At 47.6% G+C, this 22,374-nt stretch overlaps 1 protein-coding gene across 1 annotated transcript; it reads right to left on the minus strand.

The window, feature by feature from the left end:
- Positions 1–7,985: 7,985 nt before the first annotated feature.
- Positions 7,986–14,423, minus strand: DCSTAMP (dendrocyte expressed seven transmembrane protein). The gene is made up of 2 exons (XM_062189480.1): positions 13,597–14,423; positions 7,986–8,010 (listed from the first exon to the last, which is right to left on the minus strand). The coding sequence occupies exons 1-2, from the start codon at positions 14,421–14,423 to the stop codon at positions 7,986–7,988; spliced, it is 852 nt and encodes a 283-aa protein (XP_062045464.1).
- Positions 14,424–22,374: the final 7,951 nt, after the last annotated feature.

Consider the following 22,374-nt stretch of genomic DNA (forward strand, 5'->3'; position numbering starts at 1 on the left):
TGATTTTCATAGCCAAGGTTACCATCCATTTTTTTAGAAATGTGATATACCATCTTCTAAATTTTGAATTAAAACTAACGTCTGGTACCAAGATATATTTAATAAATAATGAGCCGTAGGTTAAATTTGTCTAATTCATGGTGTCATCATGCTTTCATTTTCATTTGAGTGCTCATTTGTGTAAATGGATGGCTTGGACCGCAGGAGATGAGAACAATATGTTTCTCGACACACAATTAGCATTTTGCATTATTGAAGAAATTTAATAGCTCAGCAGCAGGCAGAATGGAAGCCCTGTGTGTATGTACACATGATGAATTGCATGGATACCATGTAAATGTGTTTTTGTTTAGTCAACAATTCCTCTCTCCAAGGCTTGCTGCAATTCTCTTAGTGGTTACCAAGGTTACCTCATCACCTGAATCACTCATGAAGAACCACAGAACACAGATTGCCAGAATTCCTCTGGCCGTCGTGGCTAAGTCTAAGTTTAGCTTTGGGAACCTGTAATTTTACTTTATTTTTTTAACCTCTGCAGGTGAGTCTGATGACCCATCAGCTTTGGGAACAACTACTCTAGAATGAGCAGATGGGCCAGGGCTGCACCTTTGTCCCTGTCCTTCCTGGTCTTCCTTGATGTCCTCTCTCTGCTCTGTGTCTGCACTACATGGGACAGAGGGCAGGGCGGAGCCATCTCACCCTCCAAGCTGCACACCTCCTCAGCATCCAGCAAACCGGGGGAACACTGTCTGCCTTACCTGTGGTCATCGTGGTCACCAGTACTTTCTTTCTGTAATTGCCTTTCTCGCTTTGCATTTGCACAAATACCCCCCAATAACAGATCCAAATCTGATTTCTTCTGCTTGCTGGCTATGCAAATGAGGCTCATGGATATCCGGAATGTAAATGGTAAGAGGTGATTATCTCCTACACCCTATTATTCATCTCCTTTTCCTTTCCTGCTTTTAAAAATGTCATTGCAACCACCATGGGTTAATACCAAAAGGGGCTTCAAACTCTGAAAATTTGAAAGCCTCAGCCACTTATTCACTTTTTAATTAAAAATAGTTTATTTTATTTATTTCAGAGACAAAGAGAGCTCTCATCTGCTGTTCACTCCTCCAAGTGGCTGGGCCAAGGTGGGGGCAGGACAGAACTATGAACGGGAAACGTAATCTTGTTCTCTCACATGAGTGGCAGGGACCCAGGTACTTGAGCCATCACCTGCTGCCTCCCAGGGTGTGAAGCTGGAATCAGAAGCAGAGCCAGGACTCAAACGCAGGCCCTGCAGCTTGGGATGCAGGGGTCCCAAGAAGCATCTTCACTGCTGTATCCAATGCCCACCCTAGTAACTTGTTACTTTAAAACTGCTTCTCACAGTGTATGTGTGGAGGGAGTATAGGAGCCTAAAATCATAGGCTTTTAAATACGTACGTGTTCATTGTTTCAGCCATTCTCTCTTCTACAGTACAAATAATTGACCTCAAAGATCCTCATTACTTCTTGGGAATCACTATTACCGAGTCTGGGTGAAACATCTAGTTCTTACTTCCTCAGCGTGAGGTGTGTATTTTGGTGTCTTATGTAAATTAGGATAAAAATCTGTGGTGTGTGAGGACTTCAACATATCCCACATTGTGACTATGATTGCTTAGCTCCTAAAAGAGAAAGCAGAGATTTAGAATCTAAGACATGGAAGGATATTTAACATCTCACGCAGAACAATGAAAGTGATCTCCTGCTGGGAAGGTGTGTAGAATGACAATGGATTAATTCCCAGAGAAAAACTCAACTGACTGCAAGAATGGAGTCAAGTGGGGCATCAGAATGACACCTGAAAGACCTGGCCACAAATTGGGATGTGTGAGATGAGGAACAGTGCTTTGGAGTCACTGAATTAGCGTGAGAAAGGAAGCTTTATGAAATTACCTAGAGCAGGATCTCTCTGCCTTCAGAAGATTAACAGAGCACATTTCACACTACGTGGATCAAGAAACTTAACTAACCGTTCATTTAAACCGAAAGTGGGGAGACAAGCTGCAATGGAACGAGCATCTTCATGTCTGAATTAGACTGACCCCAATGAGCAAATCCAAACCTTTCAAGGTCGTCTTTTGTGACAGCACCTCCTTGCCAATCTGTCCTTCCAGTGGGAAGGTCACTTCAGATGGAGGCCAAATGTGCCTAACAGATGAAGACAGCGGGTCCTATGAGGGGCCGAGAGGCATCAGAGCACAGTTAAGATGCCCATGTCTGGTATCAGAGAGCCTGGGTTTGATTCCTGGCTCTGACTTCTGATCGAGCTTCCTGCTAATGCAGACCTTGGGAGGCATTGTTGATGGCTCAAGTCACTGGGTCCCTGCCATGCATATGGGAGACCTGGATGGAGTTCCCAGCTCCTGGCATCAGCATGGCGTTCGGAGAGTGAGCCAACAGATGAGAACTGTCTGTGTCTCTCCACCTCTGAAATAAATAAATAAAAATACAGTAATTGGAAATAACAGTGATTATGCTGCTTCAAGAAGGTAGATTCTAATGAAATGAAATTAGGACACCTTTATTACCCCTTCTAGCCCCGTTCTTACAGAGAAGAGAGGTAAACTGGGCATTTGTAACAAGTGAGGCACAGAACCCAGCCATGGTCCCCTAAAGGCACCACCTGCCCCACCCATGGCATTCACCTGAAGTTCCTACATATTTTCATTTCTTGTGTATCATCTGCCTGACCCCCTGACCACCTTGGAATTGCTCAAAGAAGGGACACAGGTGGGTTTCTGGGCATCACTGGTGCTTTCTGGGTGGCTCTGTCCAATGTTTGTGGAGATGCAGGTGATGCTGCAGGTAAGTAAGTAGGTGAGTTAACAAATAGAATTTAGAACACAGAGGCATCCAATTCTCTCTGAAGCTGGCTGCTGGGGTTTGGCTGCGGCCTGAGTTTGTCCCCTAGTGGTCCACATGTTGGAAGCCTGGTCCTCAGTGTGATGGTGTGTAGATGGGGGCTGGGTGGCAGGGTCTTAGGTCACACTGGGAAGGGGTGGACGTGTTTCTCAGGAGAGGATTGTGATAAAGGAGCAAGCCTGGCCATCCCCCAGCACCTGGAGGATCAAGGACTGTGAGCCTAGTATTCAGCCTTAAGTATAGTAAAACAAACAACCGGACAATCAACAAACCAACTAATCCAGTGCTTCTCCAGCATAGCTATTCATTAAACCACCAATGCACCTTAACCATGCCAGAGCCTGGGCCCCAGCCCAAACCAGGCACCAGCAGTTCTTAGACACCCCCCACCACCACCACCTGGCTCCTGCCAAGGAAATTATGGTTTGTGGCCAGGTGGAACCACCGACCAGGCCAGTTGACCTCATCTTCAGCTGACCTAGGCTCACGGATCTGCCGTCAAGACCTGACACCTGCTAACGACACTCATCCTTGGGGATGTGTAGGTCCCATCCCTACCTCTTTCTCGTATCTACAAAACATAGGAAAAGACATGAGCATGAGAGGCAGTGAGGAAACAACTTTATTAGGCAGTTCTTCAATAAGGGTACAGGAGAGGGGAAGTCCCGCACAGCACGAGACCACCCACGGGCAACTAGGAGGCACCATCCAGAAGAAGGGGAGCCCAGGGGATTCTGTTGGGGGAGGAGACTGGGAACACTGGGTGCTGAGATGATGGCAGTCAGGCTGGGAGTGCATGCTGCCGAGGGCCCGGAGGGGCTGCGCTGGGTGAGGTCTTCTAACCACAAGGCTCTATCTGATCTATTGCTAGCAGATGTGAGGGAGGTTGTGAGGGATATGCAAAAGCAGGAGCCTCTAGATGGCTGAAATACTGCTCGTTTGGACTATGTTTAAAATAATCGAATGAGTAAACATTCATTTTGGTGTTTGCGGGCAGGGTTTTGAGTTAATGGATCTCAAATTGGAGTAAAGGAGTCAACAAGCCAGGGGTCAATACACAATGATCATCTTTTTGGCCCACTTATCTGACATCGCTGCCTTGCAGAGTTGTGCAAGAGTTAGACAGGAGGACATCGGGAGGCAGACACTGTCAGGGCAGAGCAGTCGTGGTGTGGTCAGAAACTGCCCCAGGCAGGTGGCAGGGGCCCAAGGGCAGGGCCACAGAATGAGCATCTGTGCCTGTCCCTTTCTTCGACAGCACCACCAAGTACTGACTGGGTGTCCCTCAGGCTCCAAGACCTAGGAAGCGTTGGCTGTATTTTGAGTTCCCTCTGAGTGTGGAGGTCGCTTACGTCATAAATGTGCTGAGCTGACTCTACTGCTTCCCCAGTCGGCATGAGGAGAAAGCGATGGAAGAACCTGCCAAAACTTCGACGGCGCTGGGCATCTGGCTTAGCAGTTAAGACGCCACTGGGTGCCCACACCCACCCTGGAGTGCCTGGGCTCCAGTCCTGGCTCTGCTGCTGCTTCTAACATCCTGCTCACGCAGAGGCAGCGGGCGAAGGCACAAGCACTCAGGTCCCTGCCACCTGTGTGAGGGACCTGGATTAACTCTGGCTGCTGGCTGTGGCCTGGCCCAGCCCTGGTTATTTGCAATCATCTACGGGAGTGAACTATCAAATGAGAGATCTCTTTGTCTGTCTCTCTGCCTTTCAAATACATTTAAAAAATTAGTTTTAAATCTTCTACAAATGAAGTCATTCAGAGTCACTTGAAGTCTGCACAAATCCCAGTCTTCCTCCTGCCATTTATCTCCAGGGATACTTTCCTTACTTCCTGACGTTACCTGATATATAGTATGAAAATATTAGTAATATTAGAAATATATTGTAAATAATGCAATCAATATTAGAAATAATAGTAATCATAACTACCTCTCAAGTTCAGTGGAGCATAAATGAGGTAGTGTGTGCCAAATGCCTACCCTAGTGCCTAAGCCAAAGTTCATTCTTCAACAGAAAGAGAGAGAGAGAGAGAAAGCAAAAGAAAGAAATAAAGAAAAAACAAATTCCTCTGGAGAATAGCTATTCCTTGTAGTGGAATTCCAACTGGGACATGTAGAAGAATTTAGGAAAATAGAAAATAACTATTTGTCCAAACACAGTAACAATTTTTGCATCCACTGATGCTAAAATTAGAGGGTAAGAGTATGCTTAGAGGCAGGATGTTTGCTTGATATCTAAGTATCTCCTACAAGGTACTTATTAATTACAAAGGGAAAAATAGTAACTTTACAGTGAAGAATCTGGCACATACCCCCTTAACCCAGCGATCAAAGTCACTGCACCATCAATGAGTCTGGTGGGCACCACGTGCCTCCTGCTGTGATGCGTGAGGAGGGCATAGCCCCGCCCCACACAGTTCTCACTCCAGAAGTGCCACCTGGGTTCAACTGCGAGGAAACATCAAACTCAAACTGAAGGACATTCTGCAAAATACTTTGCCAGTTCCCTGGCACCGTCAAGGTCATGAAAGTAAAAATGAGTCTGAGGAACTGTCGCTGGGAAGCCCAGACTAAGGAAACATGACAACAAAGTGCAATATTGGGTGCTGGCTTGAGTCAAGGACCAGGAAAGGACTATGAATGGGTCATTCAGCAGACACTGAATAAACTCTAGAAATTATTCATTTTTAAGTGTTATTTTCTGCACATGGGTGTTTGGTTTAGTGGTTAAGTCACATGTTGGGACACCTACATCCCATATCGGAGTATTTGGGTTCAAGTCCTGGTTCCATTTCTGATTCCAGATTCCTGCTCTTGCACACCCTGAGGGGCAGCAGATGATGGCTGAAATAGTTAGGTGCTTGCCACATATGTGGGAGACATGGAATGTATTCTTGGCTCCTGGATTTGACCTCAGCCCAGTCAGAGTCATTATGGTCATTTGAGGGGCAAACCAGCAGAAGAGAGCATGCTCTCACTTGCATTTGTGCTCTCTCTCTCACTCTCAAAAAAATTTTTTTTAAAATTTTTAAAAATATTATTTTCTAATTATTCTATGGTTATTTATGATGTTAACATGTGGGGATAATGGGATGAAGGGTAAAGAGAACTCTTCTCTTTTTGCAATTCATTTCTGAGGTTAAAAATTTCCACTTTGACTACGACCTTGTCTAAATAAGATCGGAGTTGATGAACTCAAAAGGCTTCCATAGCCTTGGCAACTCATGACAAGAGCCTAGGGTGATTACTGATGCCATAAACAAGAGTGTCAATTGTTAAATCAACAACAGGAGTCACTGTGCACTTACTCCCCATGTAAGATCTCTGTCCTTAATGTGATGTACTATGTGAATTAATGGTATAACTAGTACTCAAACAGTACTTTACACTTTGTGTTTCTGTGTGGGTGCAAACTGTTGAAATCTTTACTTAATATATACTAAATTGATCTTCTGTATATAAAGATAATTGAAAATGAATCTTGATGTAAATGGGATGGGAGAGGGAGTGGGAGTGGGAGACGGGAGGGTTGCGAGTGGGAGGGAAGTTATTGGGGGGGAAAAAGCCACTGTAATCCAAAAGCTGTACTTTGGAAATTTATATTTATTAAATAAAAGTTAAAAAGATTTTTCAACATTCAAAATTAGAAGTTAAAAAACAGGAGGCAGGCGTTGAGATATAGTGGGTTAAGCCACCACCTGCAACACCACTGTCCCATATGGGTGCCGGTAGGAGACCTGGTTGCTCCACTTCTGATCCTACTCCCTGCCAATGTGCCTGGGGAGGCAGCAGAAGATGGCCCAAGTCCTTGGACCCCTGAAACCACATGGGAGACCTGGATGAAGCTCCTATTTCCTGATTTTTGACCTGCCACAGCCTTAGCTGTTGTGGCTATTTGGGGAGTAAACCAGAGAATGGAAGCTTGCTCTCTCTCTCTGTCTCTCCCCTTCTCTCTCTGTAACTCTGCCTGTCTAGTAAATACAAATAAATCTGAAAAAAAAATTTAAAAATAAGGCCAGGCATTGTGTTGTTGTTAAGCAACTGCTTGAGATATTTGCATCCCATATCAAACTGCTGGTTCAAGTCCTGGCTACTTCACGTTCCATCCAGCTTCTTGTTAATGTACTTGGGAAGGCAGCAGATGACTGCTCAAATGCCTGGGTCCCTACTATCCATGTCTGAGACCTGGATGGAGTTCCTGGCTTCTGACTTTGGCCTGGGCTAGCCCAGGATGTTGCAGGCATTTGGGGAGTGAAATCAGTGGAGATATATATATATCCCCATTATTTATGTCCGTGTGTGTGTGTGTGTCTGCTTTTCAAATAAATTAGTAAATAATTGTTTTAATCTGATTTTATGTTCCTCATTCTGAGATTTAAAAGATAATAGAATAATAGAATCAAGATCCGAAGAGGTTTTCCTCCCTCCTATGTATTTTGAGTGTAAAGGTGAAAAGAGGCCCCAGGTGTGCATTGTCATAAGCATTTCAAGACTTTATATGTGACCCTAGGCAACCCAACATACGTATTGGGCTAAAGGAAAAAAATAGAGATCCAGGCAAGGAGAGCGTTGAGCAAGGAGTTGGTGAGAAGAAAGCAGGAGCTGCTGGAAGAGATTCTGAATAAGGAAGGAGCGGGGAAGAGGGGCGTGATGGGCTGGGGAACGGCTGGGGACAGAAGACTTGAACTTCAGATGTTTATGTTCTTGGCGTTTGACTCAGTAGAGATTTCAGTTTTATTTCTATTTTTTCCTTGACCATTACTCTATGTTGGATTCATCCCCAGGGGGTCCAGTTGTAGTCCAGCTCCACTGCGGCACAGGCCAGAGCACACAAGCCTTTCCCAGGTAGCGCTTTGGCTTTATGATCCAAAGTAGTTGGAAGGAAAACCCAGGAGGTGTAAGGTGGCAGAGCAAACACGAACTCACGCCGAGGGCCTGCGATACCCTTCTCTAGAGCTGGGCAGAGATGGTGACCACCACCAGGAGACCAGAGGAGAATCCCTGCAGCGTGGGGCTGAAGAGCTTGGAGTCACTCACGGATTGTCTTCACTTGCCACGACCTCTTGTCTCTTCCTAATCATTTTCAGGACTGGAAACCAGAAATGAACCTGGAAAGTGGATGAGTGAGCACTGAATTCATTTCAAATGCCTCTTTACCTAAATTTTTCATGGGGAGGGGGAGCTACTGGTGTGAGGAAAAATTGCAAGACTTTTCAAATAGGTGGAAAAGCATGTTTTCTAGGTCTTAGTCTTTCATCCCCTAAAAGATGTTCTCCGATTCTACAAGTTGCAGACAACTGTTACTACTGAGGCAAATGATTCTTGGCATGCAAATGAACTGACCCTGGGAGTACAAGTGATCTCTCCCATCCACCCTGGTGGAAGACGCCAGTTCTGCATCTTTTAAGCAGTTGCATTTTTGGTAGCACTGTATATGTACATTTACTTTGAATTTTCTATTGAATTGAGTGTAATTTGTTACTGTTCCCTCCTTAACAAATAAGCTAAACAAAATTTTAATGTATGTTCATTTTAAATGTATATGAGATCAGTATGTCTCTGCAGAATGAGCAAATTCCATGAAATTTCTCAGGTATATATATTTCCCTCTGTTTTTTTCTTTACTCTTGACCTGGGAAAGTAAGCCTTATGGAGCATTGTCTGGTAATAGCCAATACAGAAGAGCTTTCTAACGTCTCTCTCCAATCTGATGGAACACACTTATGTTGGAGAATATCTTGTAAAATCCTCTGGATCAGCATTCAAATCACAAATACAAGAGCCTAACCACCAACACCTGTTCATTTTCTACCTGCTGGAATACAAACCTTGATGTAAGGTTGGAGAGTGCATTACAACCCCCTTCCACCTGCCCTTCAGGCCCAACAGTTCTTTCATTAGAGGTTACACTCCCACCTTGCCCTTACCTTTGTAAAGTACAGACTCAGTTTCCTTTTGACTTCTCCCAGTGGCCTCTTTGCTCTTTTCCTAAGTAGCTTCGCGTGTAAGTATTGGATGCGCTCCCTTTCCACGCTGGGGTAGAAGGATGTGGACACCAGGATTTTAAGCTGTATTAGAATGGAGGATAACAGTCCAAGAAGCAGTAATGCCACAAGGATCACACCGAGAGTAGCCCACGTCTTAGACAGAAGGAGCGTTGGTTTAGGGACACATCTGGGTTCAAACACAGTTATATTGAAGGAAGAGCTGTAGATGATGTCTCGAGTTCCTTGCTTCTAAAATGAAAGAATAAAATAATCAAAATGCATGACACTTTTGTATTCAACTCCTGCCTTTCTCAATATCTCCCCACAACACAGAGCATCCACCTTCAAATATACAGGGAGCTTTGTCTAAAGGAATTATCACATAGTTTGTGTGTCGTGATTATAGCAAAGGAAAAGCAATGAGTCTTAGTTGTAACTATCATGTTGTTTTCCAAAGTGGGCTTGTAATGTATGAATTTCCTTGAAAGAAGGCAGTGAATAGGGTTGTCTTTTCTTTGGAGAGCCACAATGCCCACAGACTAAAGTCTCTGAGAGAAAGCACACAAAGCTGTTTAACTTTAGCTGAGCAAATCCGACCAAACCACCTATTTTCATGGAATCCGTTTCTCTACGCTTAGAGCAGGAGGTGCTGCTGAGAGAGGGAGGAATTCATCTCTGCTGGGAAGGAGGAGATTGTCCTGGAACACAGCCCTTAAGACCCAGGCACGTCCTCCCAGTCAGGACAGACAGCCCTGAGCCCAGCACAAGGCTGCACGGACGTCAGCCTCTGCATCAAGCTCCTGGAGCTGGGGAGGGGTCATCCCTGTGCACCATTTGATATCTCTCTCCAGGGTGGTATGCTGGCCTCTGGACTGCAGGAGACTCTCAAATCCTGTTTGCACAGAGAGCTTTTCTCACTCCTTGTGGATGCACGTGAGAGGTACGCAAGGACAAGAGAAGAAACGGGTTGCCCTCAGCAACTGACACAGAGGGCAGAAGGTGACATTGAGCCACCCAGCCAAGCCACCCGCAAGAGATGTACATGCTGATTCAGCTCTTTCTTTTTCCTGACCTAGGAAAGTCATTTAATCTCCTCTCGGTGGATTTGTTTTCTAATTTGGTAAAACAGGAATTAATGGACCAAATCCTGCCCATGAATAAACTACTCTCAGTGTAAATTAAGCACCTTGGGGATGGAGCATTAACCTTACAGACTGGAGTGCCTGGTAAGTTGTTGTCTACCCTAGCTGTATAGAGTCTTGAGACCCAGAATACATAAAATGACTGCTCACCGACAATCCAACCACACCCAGAGAGCAGGGGGACCTTGGGTCTGCCTTTGTACTTGGGAAGAATCTGGAAACACTGAACCTGGGCCCTCAACACGAACGTCAGACGAGATCTGCAATTTCCCCAGTACCATGCTTGAGCAACCACAAACGTTTGGGTTGCCTCTCCTTGTCGCTTATTAAAAAGCCAGCCAGCCTGCAATTTAAATAGAGAGATTCCAGTCCCCAGAGCAAAGGCATGCAGTCTTTTTAATACTATTGAAGAAACAAACACATCGATTGAGTCAGTGATGAGAAATCCTGCAATAAGAAAGCAGCGGGTGTTCGGACTGGGAAGAAGTTATTTAGTCTGAGAGTTTAACTGGGGACTTTGCAATTGGGAGTCAAAGCTTCCTAAAGATTGAGTCAACAGCTCTGTACGAGGTTGGTTGAGGGCAATGTGGAAGACAGATTAGCTCTTTCAAAATGCCTATGTGGTACCCTGGTGATTTAGAATGTTTACTTCCCTTAAGTCAACAATTTGGTGGGATGACACCAAGTAAAGGATGGAGGGCAGACTCTGCTCTCCGATGGTCCTGCCAAGTTAATGCAGCCAAACACCATGTACATAGTAAGTGCTCAATAATTAGAAACTACGGCTATTTTTACTTACAGTGCCCACCCAGGCAGCCAGCTTAACTTGGACCATTTGCTATCGTCTTTATTTCAAACATTTATTTAAAATCATTTGAAAGTGAGAGAGAAATAATGGCAAAACTTTGAGCTGGTGTTTATCTTCTGGCTTGACTCCTTCACAAATCTGCAGCAACAGAGAAGACCAGGAGCCTCCAAGGGCATCCTGGGATAAGGGCAGGGCATTGCCAGTCATGCAGAAGCCGGCTGCTGGTGGTGCAGTCTCCCAGCACAGCAGGAGCATTAGAGAGGCGCTCCCAGCAGTCTCGCATGCGCATCTGTTCCAGTGCCCACCACCCTGCTGCTGTTTTGTGTGTACGTGGAGCCTCCCTCTGGGATGTGAGCCCCTCTGTGAGAGCCATCACAGTCGACCAGCAAAGCCCAATGATGAACAGGTTAGGTCATTGTCACGAAAAAGCTTCTGTGCTTTTCGGGGGGCTGGGGGAGGCAGAACCTGCTCTTCTCCTCCATGTCCAAAGCAGTGAAAACTGACATATCTGGCATGGCTGTTGACTGAGAGAACTAGATGAGCACAGAGCAGAGTGGGAAGGAGGGTGAGTGAGAATTGAGAGGGAAAGACAAGAAAGCAGAAGGTGGAAGGAGAATGGGGCCAGGGCAGAGAGACCTTGTTACTGGCCACCCCCGAAGATCAAGCAAGTTTGAAATTCTTCTTAGTCTTTCATTTGAAACTACTTCCATTATCTGCCCTGCTCCAAACATCCACGTTGACAGGGGGCCTTGTAATTAACTGAATTCCTCGGGGAAGCAGAGAGCTCAGAGTAATCAACTCTGAAAAGCAGCCCAGGATTAGGAGGGCAGGAGCCAGGGGACCGGATCTGCTGAGCCCAAAGGAAAGAGAAGAAAAAGTGTGGATGCAGCAGGAGGGATGGAAGCAGAGAGAGAGAGATGGAGACTGGCTGTCTAAAGAGGGGGTGCAGGCAGTGTGGCTATCATTGTCCCTGAAAACTTTCCCCAGCTAGTCACAACCTGCGGGGATTTGATAATGAGGAAAGCAAGCCAGGCACCAGCCTGGGCTAGTGTACTTAATCCTGGAAGGCATCACACATATAGATGCACACACACACCTGCATGTTTCACTCAGTTCAGCTTCATCATTTCTCAGTTTAAGAAAAAATAATGCAAGGAGCCGGCACTGTGGCGTAGTGGGTAAAGCTGCTGTCTGCAGTGACGGCATCCCATATGGGCGCTGGTTCTAGTCCTGGCTGCTCTTCTTCCCATTCAGCTCCCTGCTGATAACCTGGGAAAGCAGTAGAAGATGGCCCAAGTCCTTGGGCCCCTGTACCGACGTGGGAGACCTGGAGTAAGCTCCTGGTTCCTGGCTTTGGAACGGCACAGCTCTGGCCGTTGCGGCCAATTAGGGAGTGAACCAGCAGATGGAAGACCTCTCTCTCTCTCTGTGTGTGTGTGTGTGTGTGCCTCTCTTTCTCTCTGTGTGTAGCTCTGATTTTCAAATAAATAAAATAAATCTTAAAAAAAAAAGAAAAAATAAGGCAAGTGTCTGATGGCATCCATACCCTCTAAAATCCATATTATCAGTCTTCTGGAGGGAAAATGGAAGAGGAAAAAGATGGGATGTACAAATCCACAGTGCTCTCTGTTGGCATGCATCTGCCAAGAGGCCGGAGATGAAGAAGAGAGGAGAGAAAGCCAGGCTCAAATACACTACTTTGGCTGATCACCAGTTTTCACAGATCCCACGGCAATTAGAGGCTGCCCTTCTGGCTCTGTTTCTTTGGTGATCAGTTCAGAACACTGGTTCTCAATTTTGGATGCCTGTTAGAACTGCTGGGAATATTTTAAAACCTCTCACCATGATCCAATTAAATTGGAATCCCTGAGGGTTCTGGGGAGCAAGTATTGGGCTTGTTTGCTTGTGTTTCTTCAGCAGAGATGCTCTTGTGTGGCCATGGCAAGGTGCACTGGCTCAGAAAGTCCTTGCTTCCTAGCACCCAAGTCAGAGTTTCCCAGAGAGTGGGCTCTGGACATCTGCTGTGCAATCACATGCAGCACTTACTACCAACGCTCTCATTTACAACAAAACTTTTGTTGCTCTGATGCATCTGGAGACCGCCTCTGGAATGACTCAGGATACACAGAAAAGTAGTGTTCACCCCAGGAAGCTGCTCCGAGTCTACTGACCCCATCCTGAGAGTGACAGGAAGTCAAACCCTAACTCCTGGTCTCTTAGGTTCATGCCAGATGCTCCTGGTGGAGAATCAAGTTCATGGCCAACATCAGAGACATGGATCCCCACTTGTCAGTGTTTGCTATCAGTAAGGGGCTGGAAACTGAACCCCACCCCACCCCCAATAAAAGGTCCTAGTCTCTGGAATCTGAAAAATGTTACTTCATTTGCAAAAAGGATCTCTGTGAGTGTGAAGAAATCAAAGACCTTGGGGCTGAGACATTGTCCCGGTGAGCCCTAGCACAATCACGCATATCCTTGAGAACAAAGTCAAGAGAGGTTTCCCTACACAACAAAGACAGCTGTGTGGAGACCCAGAAGGCAGCAGTGGGGCCTACCTCTCTGTGCAGCCTCAGGTGAACCTGGAGCCCCGGCAAGCTTTGGAACTGTTTGCTCACTGAGGCGAGGAGTCGATACAGCAGATAGTCGGTGGCTGCAAACAGCACCCAGATGGAAAGATGGGTGAGTACAGGGAGGAGGAACAGCCCCAGGCTTTTCCTTTCTTTAGGAGTCAGCCAGAAAGACGGGATGACAACATACTTCTTCCTCTCTTTCTTACTCAGCGGGAGGACACAGGGCCTCTGTTCATGTCTCTCCTCCTCATCAAACCGAATGAATTGCCTGGTGATGTAGATGTTCTCAAATTTACAACCACAGGGGCCCAAAAATCGTCTCATAAAGAGGCCAGTGCTAAGCAGGACCAGCAAGAGCCCTGCGAAGCAAAGAAGCTTCTGACCCAGGGAGGACAACGTCTCTGTCATGGTCATCACCTGGCACCAGACGCTCAGCACTTGCCCTTTGGTGTCATTTAGCTGGGCCTCCAGGGCATGCTTGGTGTCGTAAAGAGAGACCGCCAGTGTCTGGTTCCAAGAAACAAGGTCATCAAATAGATTTAGTGAAGGCGCTTGGCTATAAATCCACTGAATGGCTTTGATATATTTTTCCAGAAAAGGGAAATGTATGGAAAAGCTCTTTGCCCTCAAGTTGCAAGACATACTATCTAGGAGACCTTTAAAGTTGTGAAAAATATTTTGCACGTGTCCAAAGATCACTATCCCTGTGCCAGCTGCAATCAGAGCATTTCTGCCTTCCCGCAGACCACAAGAGAGAAAAGCAAGAAGCATGAAGCACCGTGCGTGCTTGGAGCTGCACAGCAGAACACTCGTGAGAATCCAGCATGGAGCAAATACTGAGACGGACGGGAGAAGCCAGTAGAAGGCCACGGAGAGGAGGCCCACGGAAATGAGAGCCACGAAAGAGCAAACTCCCAAGTGCCGGAGAAAGTCCATCCATCCAGGGCTTCTTGGAGACACATAAGTCCTCCAAAGACTTAGAAAGATCTCAGTGCCTGAAGTCCAGACACCCATGTTTCCTGTGACCCTGGGAACAAAAAGGAAACCAAGGTCAGAAGTCGCCTTTGAATGTCCTCTGATGTTTGTAAAGGGCATGGTGGGAGACCAATTGATAAAAGCATCAGCATCGTTCTTTAAGCCTCTCTGTGTCCAACCCCTTACAATGTGACGTCACAGCTCCTCCCAGCAAGGGCTGGATCTGGTTTTCTATCTCTTCAATCTGGGCTGGTCCTGTGGCCTTTTGGGCCAATTGGCCATGACACAAGCAGCCTTGTCTTCTCCTGAGTACATCACTCCCGCTCATGTACTCCCTTGGGACCCAAGCATGGCCAGGTAACATGTGTGGCTGCATTGGTCTCCCACCACTGCCATAAAAAAATATCACTTAGTGTTTTAAAGAAATGCGCATCTATTCTCTTACAGCTCAGTGGGATTGGAAACCTGATGTGAGTCCAGTGCTGTGATCCTCTGGAGGAAGCTTTTTCCACCCTCTGCCTACATCCTCTGGCTGTGGACCCTTCTTACTCCATCTCAAAGTCAGTGACCTCTGACCTCTGCTTCCATCCTTCAGTCTCTCTGTGATGCTGAACTTCCTCTTACAAGGACATTTGTTATGGCATTGGGCCCACTAAGATACTCAAGGAAAATCTTCCATCCAGAGATCCTTAATCCACTCAGCAGGTAACATAATCCACTGCATACGGTAACATACTCTCGGGCTCTGGGAGCTGGGACACAAACATCTTTGAGGAACCAATGTTCAGTCTAGTATGCCAGGCTGGACACTTGGAAGATGAGCAGCACTTCAGTTCCATCGACTCGGTCAATAACCAGAGAATGCTGGACATGGAGAGAGGCCATTCTAAGACCGCCAATCCCTAGCCAGTTGATCACAGTCATATGAATAATAATAAATACCAATTTATTTTAAGCCATTAAATTCTGCACCGGTCTGTTAAGCTGTAATTATTAATTGATATAGGCAATGATACTGCATCATGGGATGAACCTTAGGCTAATGGATGGACTGAAATTTCAATAAACTGCGTTATGTAAGCTTTCTCTTCAATAGTCATCTGTTTCCTTGTGCTCTAATTCTACGGACCAGAAAGCACACCAAGGGCATCCAAACTTAAACATGGGGTTGGTGCAGGCTGTTTTATCTCCATTCAGTAACCATGGCCACCTCCCTCCCTTGCGCCTTTCCTCTGAGTACAGTCCCCTCCTGAGATCTGAGACTCTTACAATCAAAATAAGAAGCATTTTGTCACGGAGTTATTCATATTTTCTTTTTCCCAAATCTGGAATATTAAAATGCAGGTGCCGTGGGGCTGCTGCCCCCCTGCCAGTGTGCAGATTTGGGCCTGTGATGCACTCAAAGAGACTGGGGTTCCTTTGGAATGAAATGAAATTGAGATTGTTCTCTCTTGAATGACATGAAACTTTCTAGCAAACATTGAATCATATGTATGGGATTTTAATGAGGACATCAATCAATTTTTAAACACTCTCAAAGAAATCCCTTCTCACATCCGATCTGACAGGGCGGGATTTAAGGAGCAGCTTAACGCTGTGAGAACCAGCTCACCATGTGAGAGGGCAGGAACGGAGCAGCCAGAGGTGAAGAAGTGATTCTCTGTCTGCGTCCAGGCTGAATGAGGCTAATGAGGGGCAGAAATAAGGCGGGCGAAATAGGCAGGTTAGGCATGAATGTGTGTATATTTCCCCTGCAAGAATACAGGAGGCTGGCAGGTGCTATCACGCGATCTGAATGGAAGCACTCTGAACAGAAAAGAGATCTAGGGAGAACGAGGGGGTGGAGTAGGGTACTGGTCTTGCTGAGATTCAGGACCCCGCCTGCAAGAACTTTGAACTCCATCAGGAGGAAAGGGAATTGGAATGGGGACAGCAAACGCCATAGCTCTTCTTTGCCGCAAGATGCTTCCTTTTGAACTGAAGGTTGGCGGTGCTCACAGGGGAGAGGGGACAGTTTTGCCGAGGTGCCCTGTGCTCCTGTATCCCTGGTGTTGCCCACTCATCACACACTTGCTGCACAGCAGGGGGAGGAGGACTTGACAGCCAGGAGTGGCTGCCGCCTCTCCTCCCAGACAAGTCCCCTCTCACTTTCTGTAGCCTGACTTCAGAATTGACCCCAAACCAATGTCTGGCTAACTGATACCCTTGTAGATATTAATTTCTCATTACATTACAGATGCTTTTTATAAAGCACGTCTCTGCAGCCTGTATCCCAGCCCTTGGAGAGGGGCTGTTGTTTGCATTTTACACAATGAAAACGGAGCAGCTCCCGAAACATATCGGCAATGGCCCAGACAGTGGTGACACAGCGAATTGCAAGCCAGCATCCCTGACTCCTGGGTATGCTCTCTGTTCTGCACCTTGTCCTCATTCCATGACTCTGGCTGTGGGATGGGGCGCTCAGCTTCCTGTGTTTGTCCCTGCAGCAAACACATGACACTTTTTGCCAGTGACTGATCCAATATCAGAAGCCCCTATCCAATGTCTGCTCATTTCTTTCCCCTGCATGGCAGAGTTGTCCCTGTAAGGATCATACATCTCAAATCAGCTGATTCCTCTCTGAAGCAAGTCAGAAATCCCAGCTGCTTCATTTTTTCCCTAATTTCCCTTATGAAGCACCATTTTGCTTACCTCTCCAAATATTAATAATGTATATTCTGGATTCATTTTTCCCTGCTCTTGCCTTCATTCTTGTACAATGTGTTCCTAGTACAGACATTTCTCTGAAAGTAGGGAACAGACTTATGGACACATTAAAGTTTTAGCATTCTGCAATAAAATCTAATAACAATTAAATAAGATAGATGGTTGCAATTTTGTCCTGTAAGAGGCACATGTTTTCTTAACAAGCAGAAGTTCTAATCCTATCATCCTTGATTTTGTGCTGAAAACAACGTCACCAAAAGATACCAAAACTTTCTGCAGTGAGAGGAAAGAAAACATTCCCTCCCCCCGCCCCGCCGATGTTATAGCTCAAGCCACAGGGCAGAGCTTTGGGGACCCGGGGGCCAGTGTTCTGGGGGGCCTTTCCATCACGGTCGCCAGTAACCTGGATTTTATCCGCATCCTCTGTCCCTCACTTGAACATTGTTATTCAATCTTGAGTCACTCAAGATCTTCCTGCCCCTTCCCGGTGAAGTTTAACGAGGAGAACCTTAGCAAGCACCCTGAGACCCCTGGAAATAAGATACCCGGTAAATGCGACTCATTTCTCTTGTTTTGGTTTCTTCTTGGCCTCATAAAATGGAGAACTTGCACTGCTTGATCTTCAGGCAAAGATGGAACGCCTGAGTTGACGGGGGGCCTAGGCGTAGGTGCTGGATCGTGCCACTGCTCCTTAGCCCCTCTCCAACATGGTCTGCAAAGAGAGCTTCTAAGTCTGGTTGAGACCTAGTCACCCATGCACCTGCAATGCAGATTCAACGGCGTCCTGTGAACTGCCCGTGGATTGTCAACCACATCCACAAGCTTCTACATCTGACAGCAGATCTCTCCTCCCCAGGTGAACGCTGATGCCCCCTCTCCCTGTTTTACTTCGAGACCCCCACAGCCAGCCACAGGCTCCTCCTTCAGTCAGGGCCTCCTGGACTCAGGTACCGTGGTCTGAGGGCCAGTTTGGGGGACCCTCTCTCCCTGCTGAGCTGTGCCTCCCTGGGACAGGGGAAGGGAGGGCATTCAGTGTTCGTCCCACTTTCTCTGTTAAGCTGGAGGGTCAGGGTTGGGGGCTCTTCCTGCACCAGCCCAGCAGGGACACAAGGGCATTACTCAACCTTCAGGGCTCAGAGAAACACCGCACAGGAGCACGGAAATGAAGAGACCCAGACACTCCTTGGGGGCGTGGAGCTTGAAGCAATGGGCAGGGGCTTTCTGGAGGCTGGAGATCCCATGCCCACCAAAGTGGCAGGGAAGCAGCCCGCAGCCCTGCAAGCTTTTAAGACCCTATATAGGGCCGGCGCCGCGGCTCACTAGGCTAATCCTCCGCCTGTGGCGCCGGCACCCTGGGTTCTAGTCCCGGTCGGGGCACCGATCCTGTCCCGGTTGCCCCTCTTCCAGGCCAGCTCTCTGCTGTGGCCTGGGAGTGCAGTGGAGGATGGCCCAAGTGCTTGGGCCCTGCACCCCATGGGAGACCAGGAGAAGCACCTGGCTCCTGGCTTCGGATCAGCGCCCTGCACCGGCAGCAGCACGCTGGACGCAGCAGCTATTGGAGGGTGAACCAATGGTAAAGGAAGACCTTTCTCTCGTCTGTCTCTCCCTCTCTCATTGTCCACTCTGCCTGTCAAAAAAAAAAAAAGACCCTATATAGACCCAGTGCTGGCAGATTTTCTGTGTGTGTGTGTGTGTTTTCTTTTCAGAGAAGTTAGAAAACTATGGATTTCTTTAGGTGACATCTGGTTTTAAAAAAATGTTGGCTCAAATCATTCTTAAGCTCCCTGATGGCTGGTTTTGCTCCTAACTGTCAGTTTGCAGCCCTTGCCCCCCTGGGTGATGCTCACTTTGCTTCCTTTCTGTCTCTCCACTCTGCCTTCTCCTCACCTTGGCCTTCTGGAATCACTCCCCTGAGGTTTCTCCTCCCCACCACCCCACCCCCCATTTTATCACCATACTGCAAGTCAACTTCCAAAAAATGTACTGTATTGGAGTGAAAGTGACATTTTGAGATTCAATGACTGTTTACAGCCCTGCTTACAGTTCACAGTAGTTGAGGAACAGGGGTTTTTCTTCTTCCTATTTGTAGAACTCTTACTTAGTGTAGGGTTAATCTTATGAGTATAAAGTAAACTGAAAGTAGATCATTGTAAAAATTAAGAGGGAATAAGAGAGGAAGGAGGAGGAGGGGTAGGAGTGTGGGTGGGAGGGAGGGTAGGGAGGGAAGTCTCACTACGTTCCTGAATCTGTATCTATGAAATACAAGAAACTTGTTCACCTTAAAAGATTTTAGAAAAAGAATAAAAATAAAGCAAAAAAAAAATAAGTGAGCTTCTGGTCTCCCACATGGAGGTTTTTCTCTGTGCCTTGAGAATATTTATGCTGGCCTAAAGACCTCAAAGTCTTCTTTTAATTCCTCTCTCTTGTGCTTCCTGGATGAAGTCACTGCCTCCCTCTCTCCATCATTTCTTCCATAGCTACTGAGAGGCTGCCTGATCCCTTTAAGCTGAAATTTCTCTCGATTTTGCCTCCATTATCAATAATGTTTACTGCTGAATTCAATATCCTCGTCTCCCCAGGATAAAGTCTCTTTTTCTTTATTTTACCAATAGTGACAACCCAAGAGTAATGACCAGCTTCTGACTTTTATCCCAACCTACAGTTTGCCCCCCATCCCAGGCAAGGAGGCTGTGGCTGGAGTCTCTAGTGCAGTGTTGCTGTAGTAACACACTTTGCCTGGCTTAGTGGGAGGGAGTAAGGTAAAGAACAGGCTTGGTGCTGAGGAGCCACACGGAGCCAGGCAGTCTGTGTATCCAGCCTGGGCCCACACTCACCTGCCTGTATGCAGGGCTGAGCTGTTGCCATGGGAAACAAGCAGCCAGACTTGTGCAGTGCACATCCACCGCACATGCCAGCTAGCAAACACTGCAGCCAAGCGCACACCCAGTTACTGTTTTCCTTGGGGAGAGTTGAATGTCAGTGGCAGCAGCAAGCGCCCTGGCATGGAGGGCACAGGGCTCCGAGCCCCATCCCAGCCCTATCGGCCCACTTTGGGGAGAGTAGGGGGGACAGACCACTGTCCTTTGATCACAGAGCACTCTCAAGGCATAGTCAAATGCTTGCTCGCTTCAGATGCAAGCCTCAGTCAGCAGCTACAGCAAACGGAGCCATGACATACTAATGAGAACCTCCAAATGAGTGCACCCTGGGAGCCTTCTAAGTTGTGGATATTGAAGATGTATGTTCTCAGTGAGGCTCCAGAGCAGCTAAAAAGACACCCACAGCCTTCTGCTGGTGCAAGTGCGGAAGACTAAGCCACGTCAATAGGGACTGAGGGGAGGGCAGCGTCGGGGAAAGGACTGGTGCTGATACCAGGCCCCGGAGACTGTCTCCGTGTTCCCCTCTCTGCCCACCTGCTGAGCACGGGCCTCCTCGGACATCCTGCCGTTTGCATTCAATGAGGCCGACTCCTGCTGTCCACACTCCCATGCGGGAGCCCACGGCCCGTGCCCAGCCAGCCCAGATGCAGTCTGCAGACACCCCAAGGGGAGAGAAGCCCAAAGGGATGACTCCTTTGTGCCGGCTGGGCCCCTCCACCCAGCTTGCCCGAGCCCCTGTGAGCACCCAGTCAGAGCCCATCAGCCTGCCCAGCTGTCCTCATGACTCTGTGTGAAACTCATGTTCACAGAATCCGCTCAGGGCCACGTGGAAGAGGAGAAGGCACAGGACACGGAGATGGGAGTCCTGTGGTCTAACCGGCCTCTACCCCAAAGAGACCGTGGGATCTGGGAGGGCGCCCTTCCTGTCTCGGGACCTCAGCTCCAAGGGCTGGCCAGGCTCGAAGGTCCCTGCCAGCCTGCTCGTGTCTGAAACGCAAGGTGAGTGACAGCAGCCAGCAGGCTCTTGGCATGGGTGCCACGGCCAGTTCTAAGACAGAAGATCAAAGCCCAGCACCTGTTCGTGGGACAAAAGAACAGAGGGCTCTTTCCCTTTTTGGTTTTTCTTTTCTTTTTTTTTTAAGCCCTTGCAAACTTATAATTTGGTTCAGAACACACTGTTCTCACAGACTGCCAAAATAGCTTGAGCAGGATCCGAGGCCTCCGCGCAAGGTGGAATGAAAAGCTCATCTCTTTGTCTCAGTCGGCCTTGCCTGGGGACAAGGCCTCGCTCTGCGGAAGCAACCTTCACACCAGAGAGGAAAGATGGATGGAAGCCACCGGGTAAACAGAAGCGCACTTGTGGACCAGTGCCGTCCATCACCGCAGTGCTTGTGCAGCAGGGCCTTGCCCGGCTGCTTGCCCTGAGCAGGACGGAGCTAGCCGGCTTCTGGCCACCCACAGGAGGACTGGACGCCAGGGGCCAAGGCTTCAGTGGCTGGACTGGGGTGCACACTCACAGATGGGATCCTGCTGGGGGCTGTGCCTCTGGTCCCCTTCCCCAAAAGGCTCAGATGCAGCTGTCAAGGCTGAAAATTCCATCCAGAGACCAAGGCGGCAGGGGGGAGCCAGGCTTGCGGCCCCCTCCAGTCTCCACTGTTGATGCCCATTGACTAAAGGTTCTGTTTTTTTTTTTTTTTTCCCAAATAAGCAGTCCCAGAAACAAGATTATTCTGAAAGGTTACTTACAGGTTTCTCTCCAGTTCTTCTCTGAGTGCAAAGCTGCCCATCCCGAGGACTGAATCTCGATATAAAGCAAGAAAAAAAGGGAACCAGAAGTGACCTGAGGGTCACAGCCCCATGAATCAATCTCTTCGTTTCCCCCATAAAATGACTCAGGCCTCTAATATCTTCGAAAGGTAAAACCGAGCCAAAGGGCCGTTCATTCTAGCATTTTCCTCGTGGGAGAGGTTCCACAAATCAGTCCTAGGAACTAATGAAACTGTATATTTTGAAACACAAGGGGCTCAGTTAGGAAAACCGGGCTGGTCTCCCTCCCACTTCTCATGTCACCCTCTCTCCCACGCCGGTCTCCACCCCAGCAGCAAAAGCCTTCCCACTGCCCCCACCAGGCTGAGAGGCAGCTTGAGGAAGAAGCCACCTGCCCTGGCACTGAGACCCAGGGCAGAGAAGCGTCTTTCACTTGTGCCTGGGATTTTCCCTCTGAGAAGTTTAGTCTGCAAGTTCAAGGGACCAGCGCTGTGACTTCGGAGAGCTAAAAACCTCTCTACACAATTATTCTGCACCTGTTTGTAGAGATCTCGAGTATCAGAGCAAGCAAAATGTTCTCATCTGTTTCGCATACCTAAGCCGATGTCTGCAACTCTACAAACAGGCTCATACTTGTC

This window comes from Lepus europaeus, chromosome 4, assembly GCF_033115175.1.
Source record: "Lepus europaeus isolate LE1 chromosome 4, mLepTim1.pri, whole genome shotgun sequence".
NCBI classification, from domain to species: domain Eukaryota; kingdom Metazoa; phylum Chordata; class Mammalia; order Lagomorpha; family Leporidae; genus Lepus; species Lepus europaeus.

Bases quoted from the DNA above. Each gene is read 5' to 3' on its own strand.
- DCSTAMP (XM_062189480.1), bottom strand. From the start codon at position 14,423: ATGGGTGTCTGGACTTCAGGCACTGAGATCTTTCTAAGTCTTTGGAGG. The intron at 8,011-13,596 runs GTATGTTGTCAT...TCCACTTTCCAG, and splicing joins AGTAAGAAAGAGAGGAAGAA to GTTCATTTCTGGTTTCCAGT.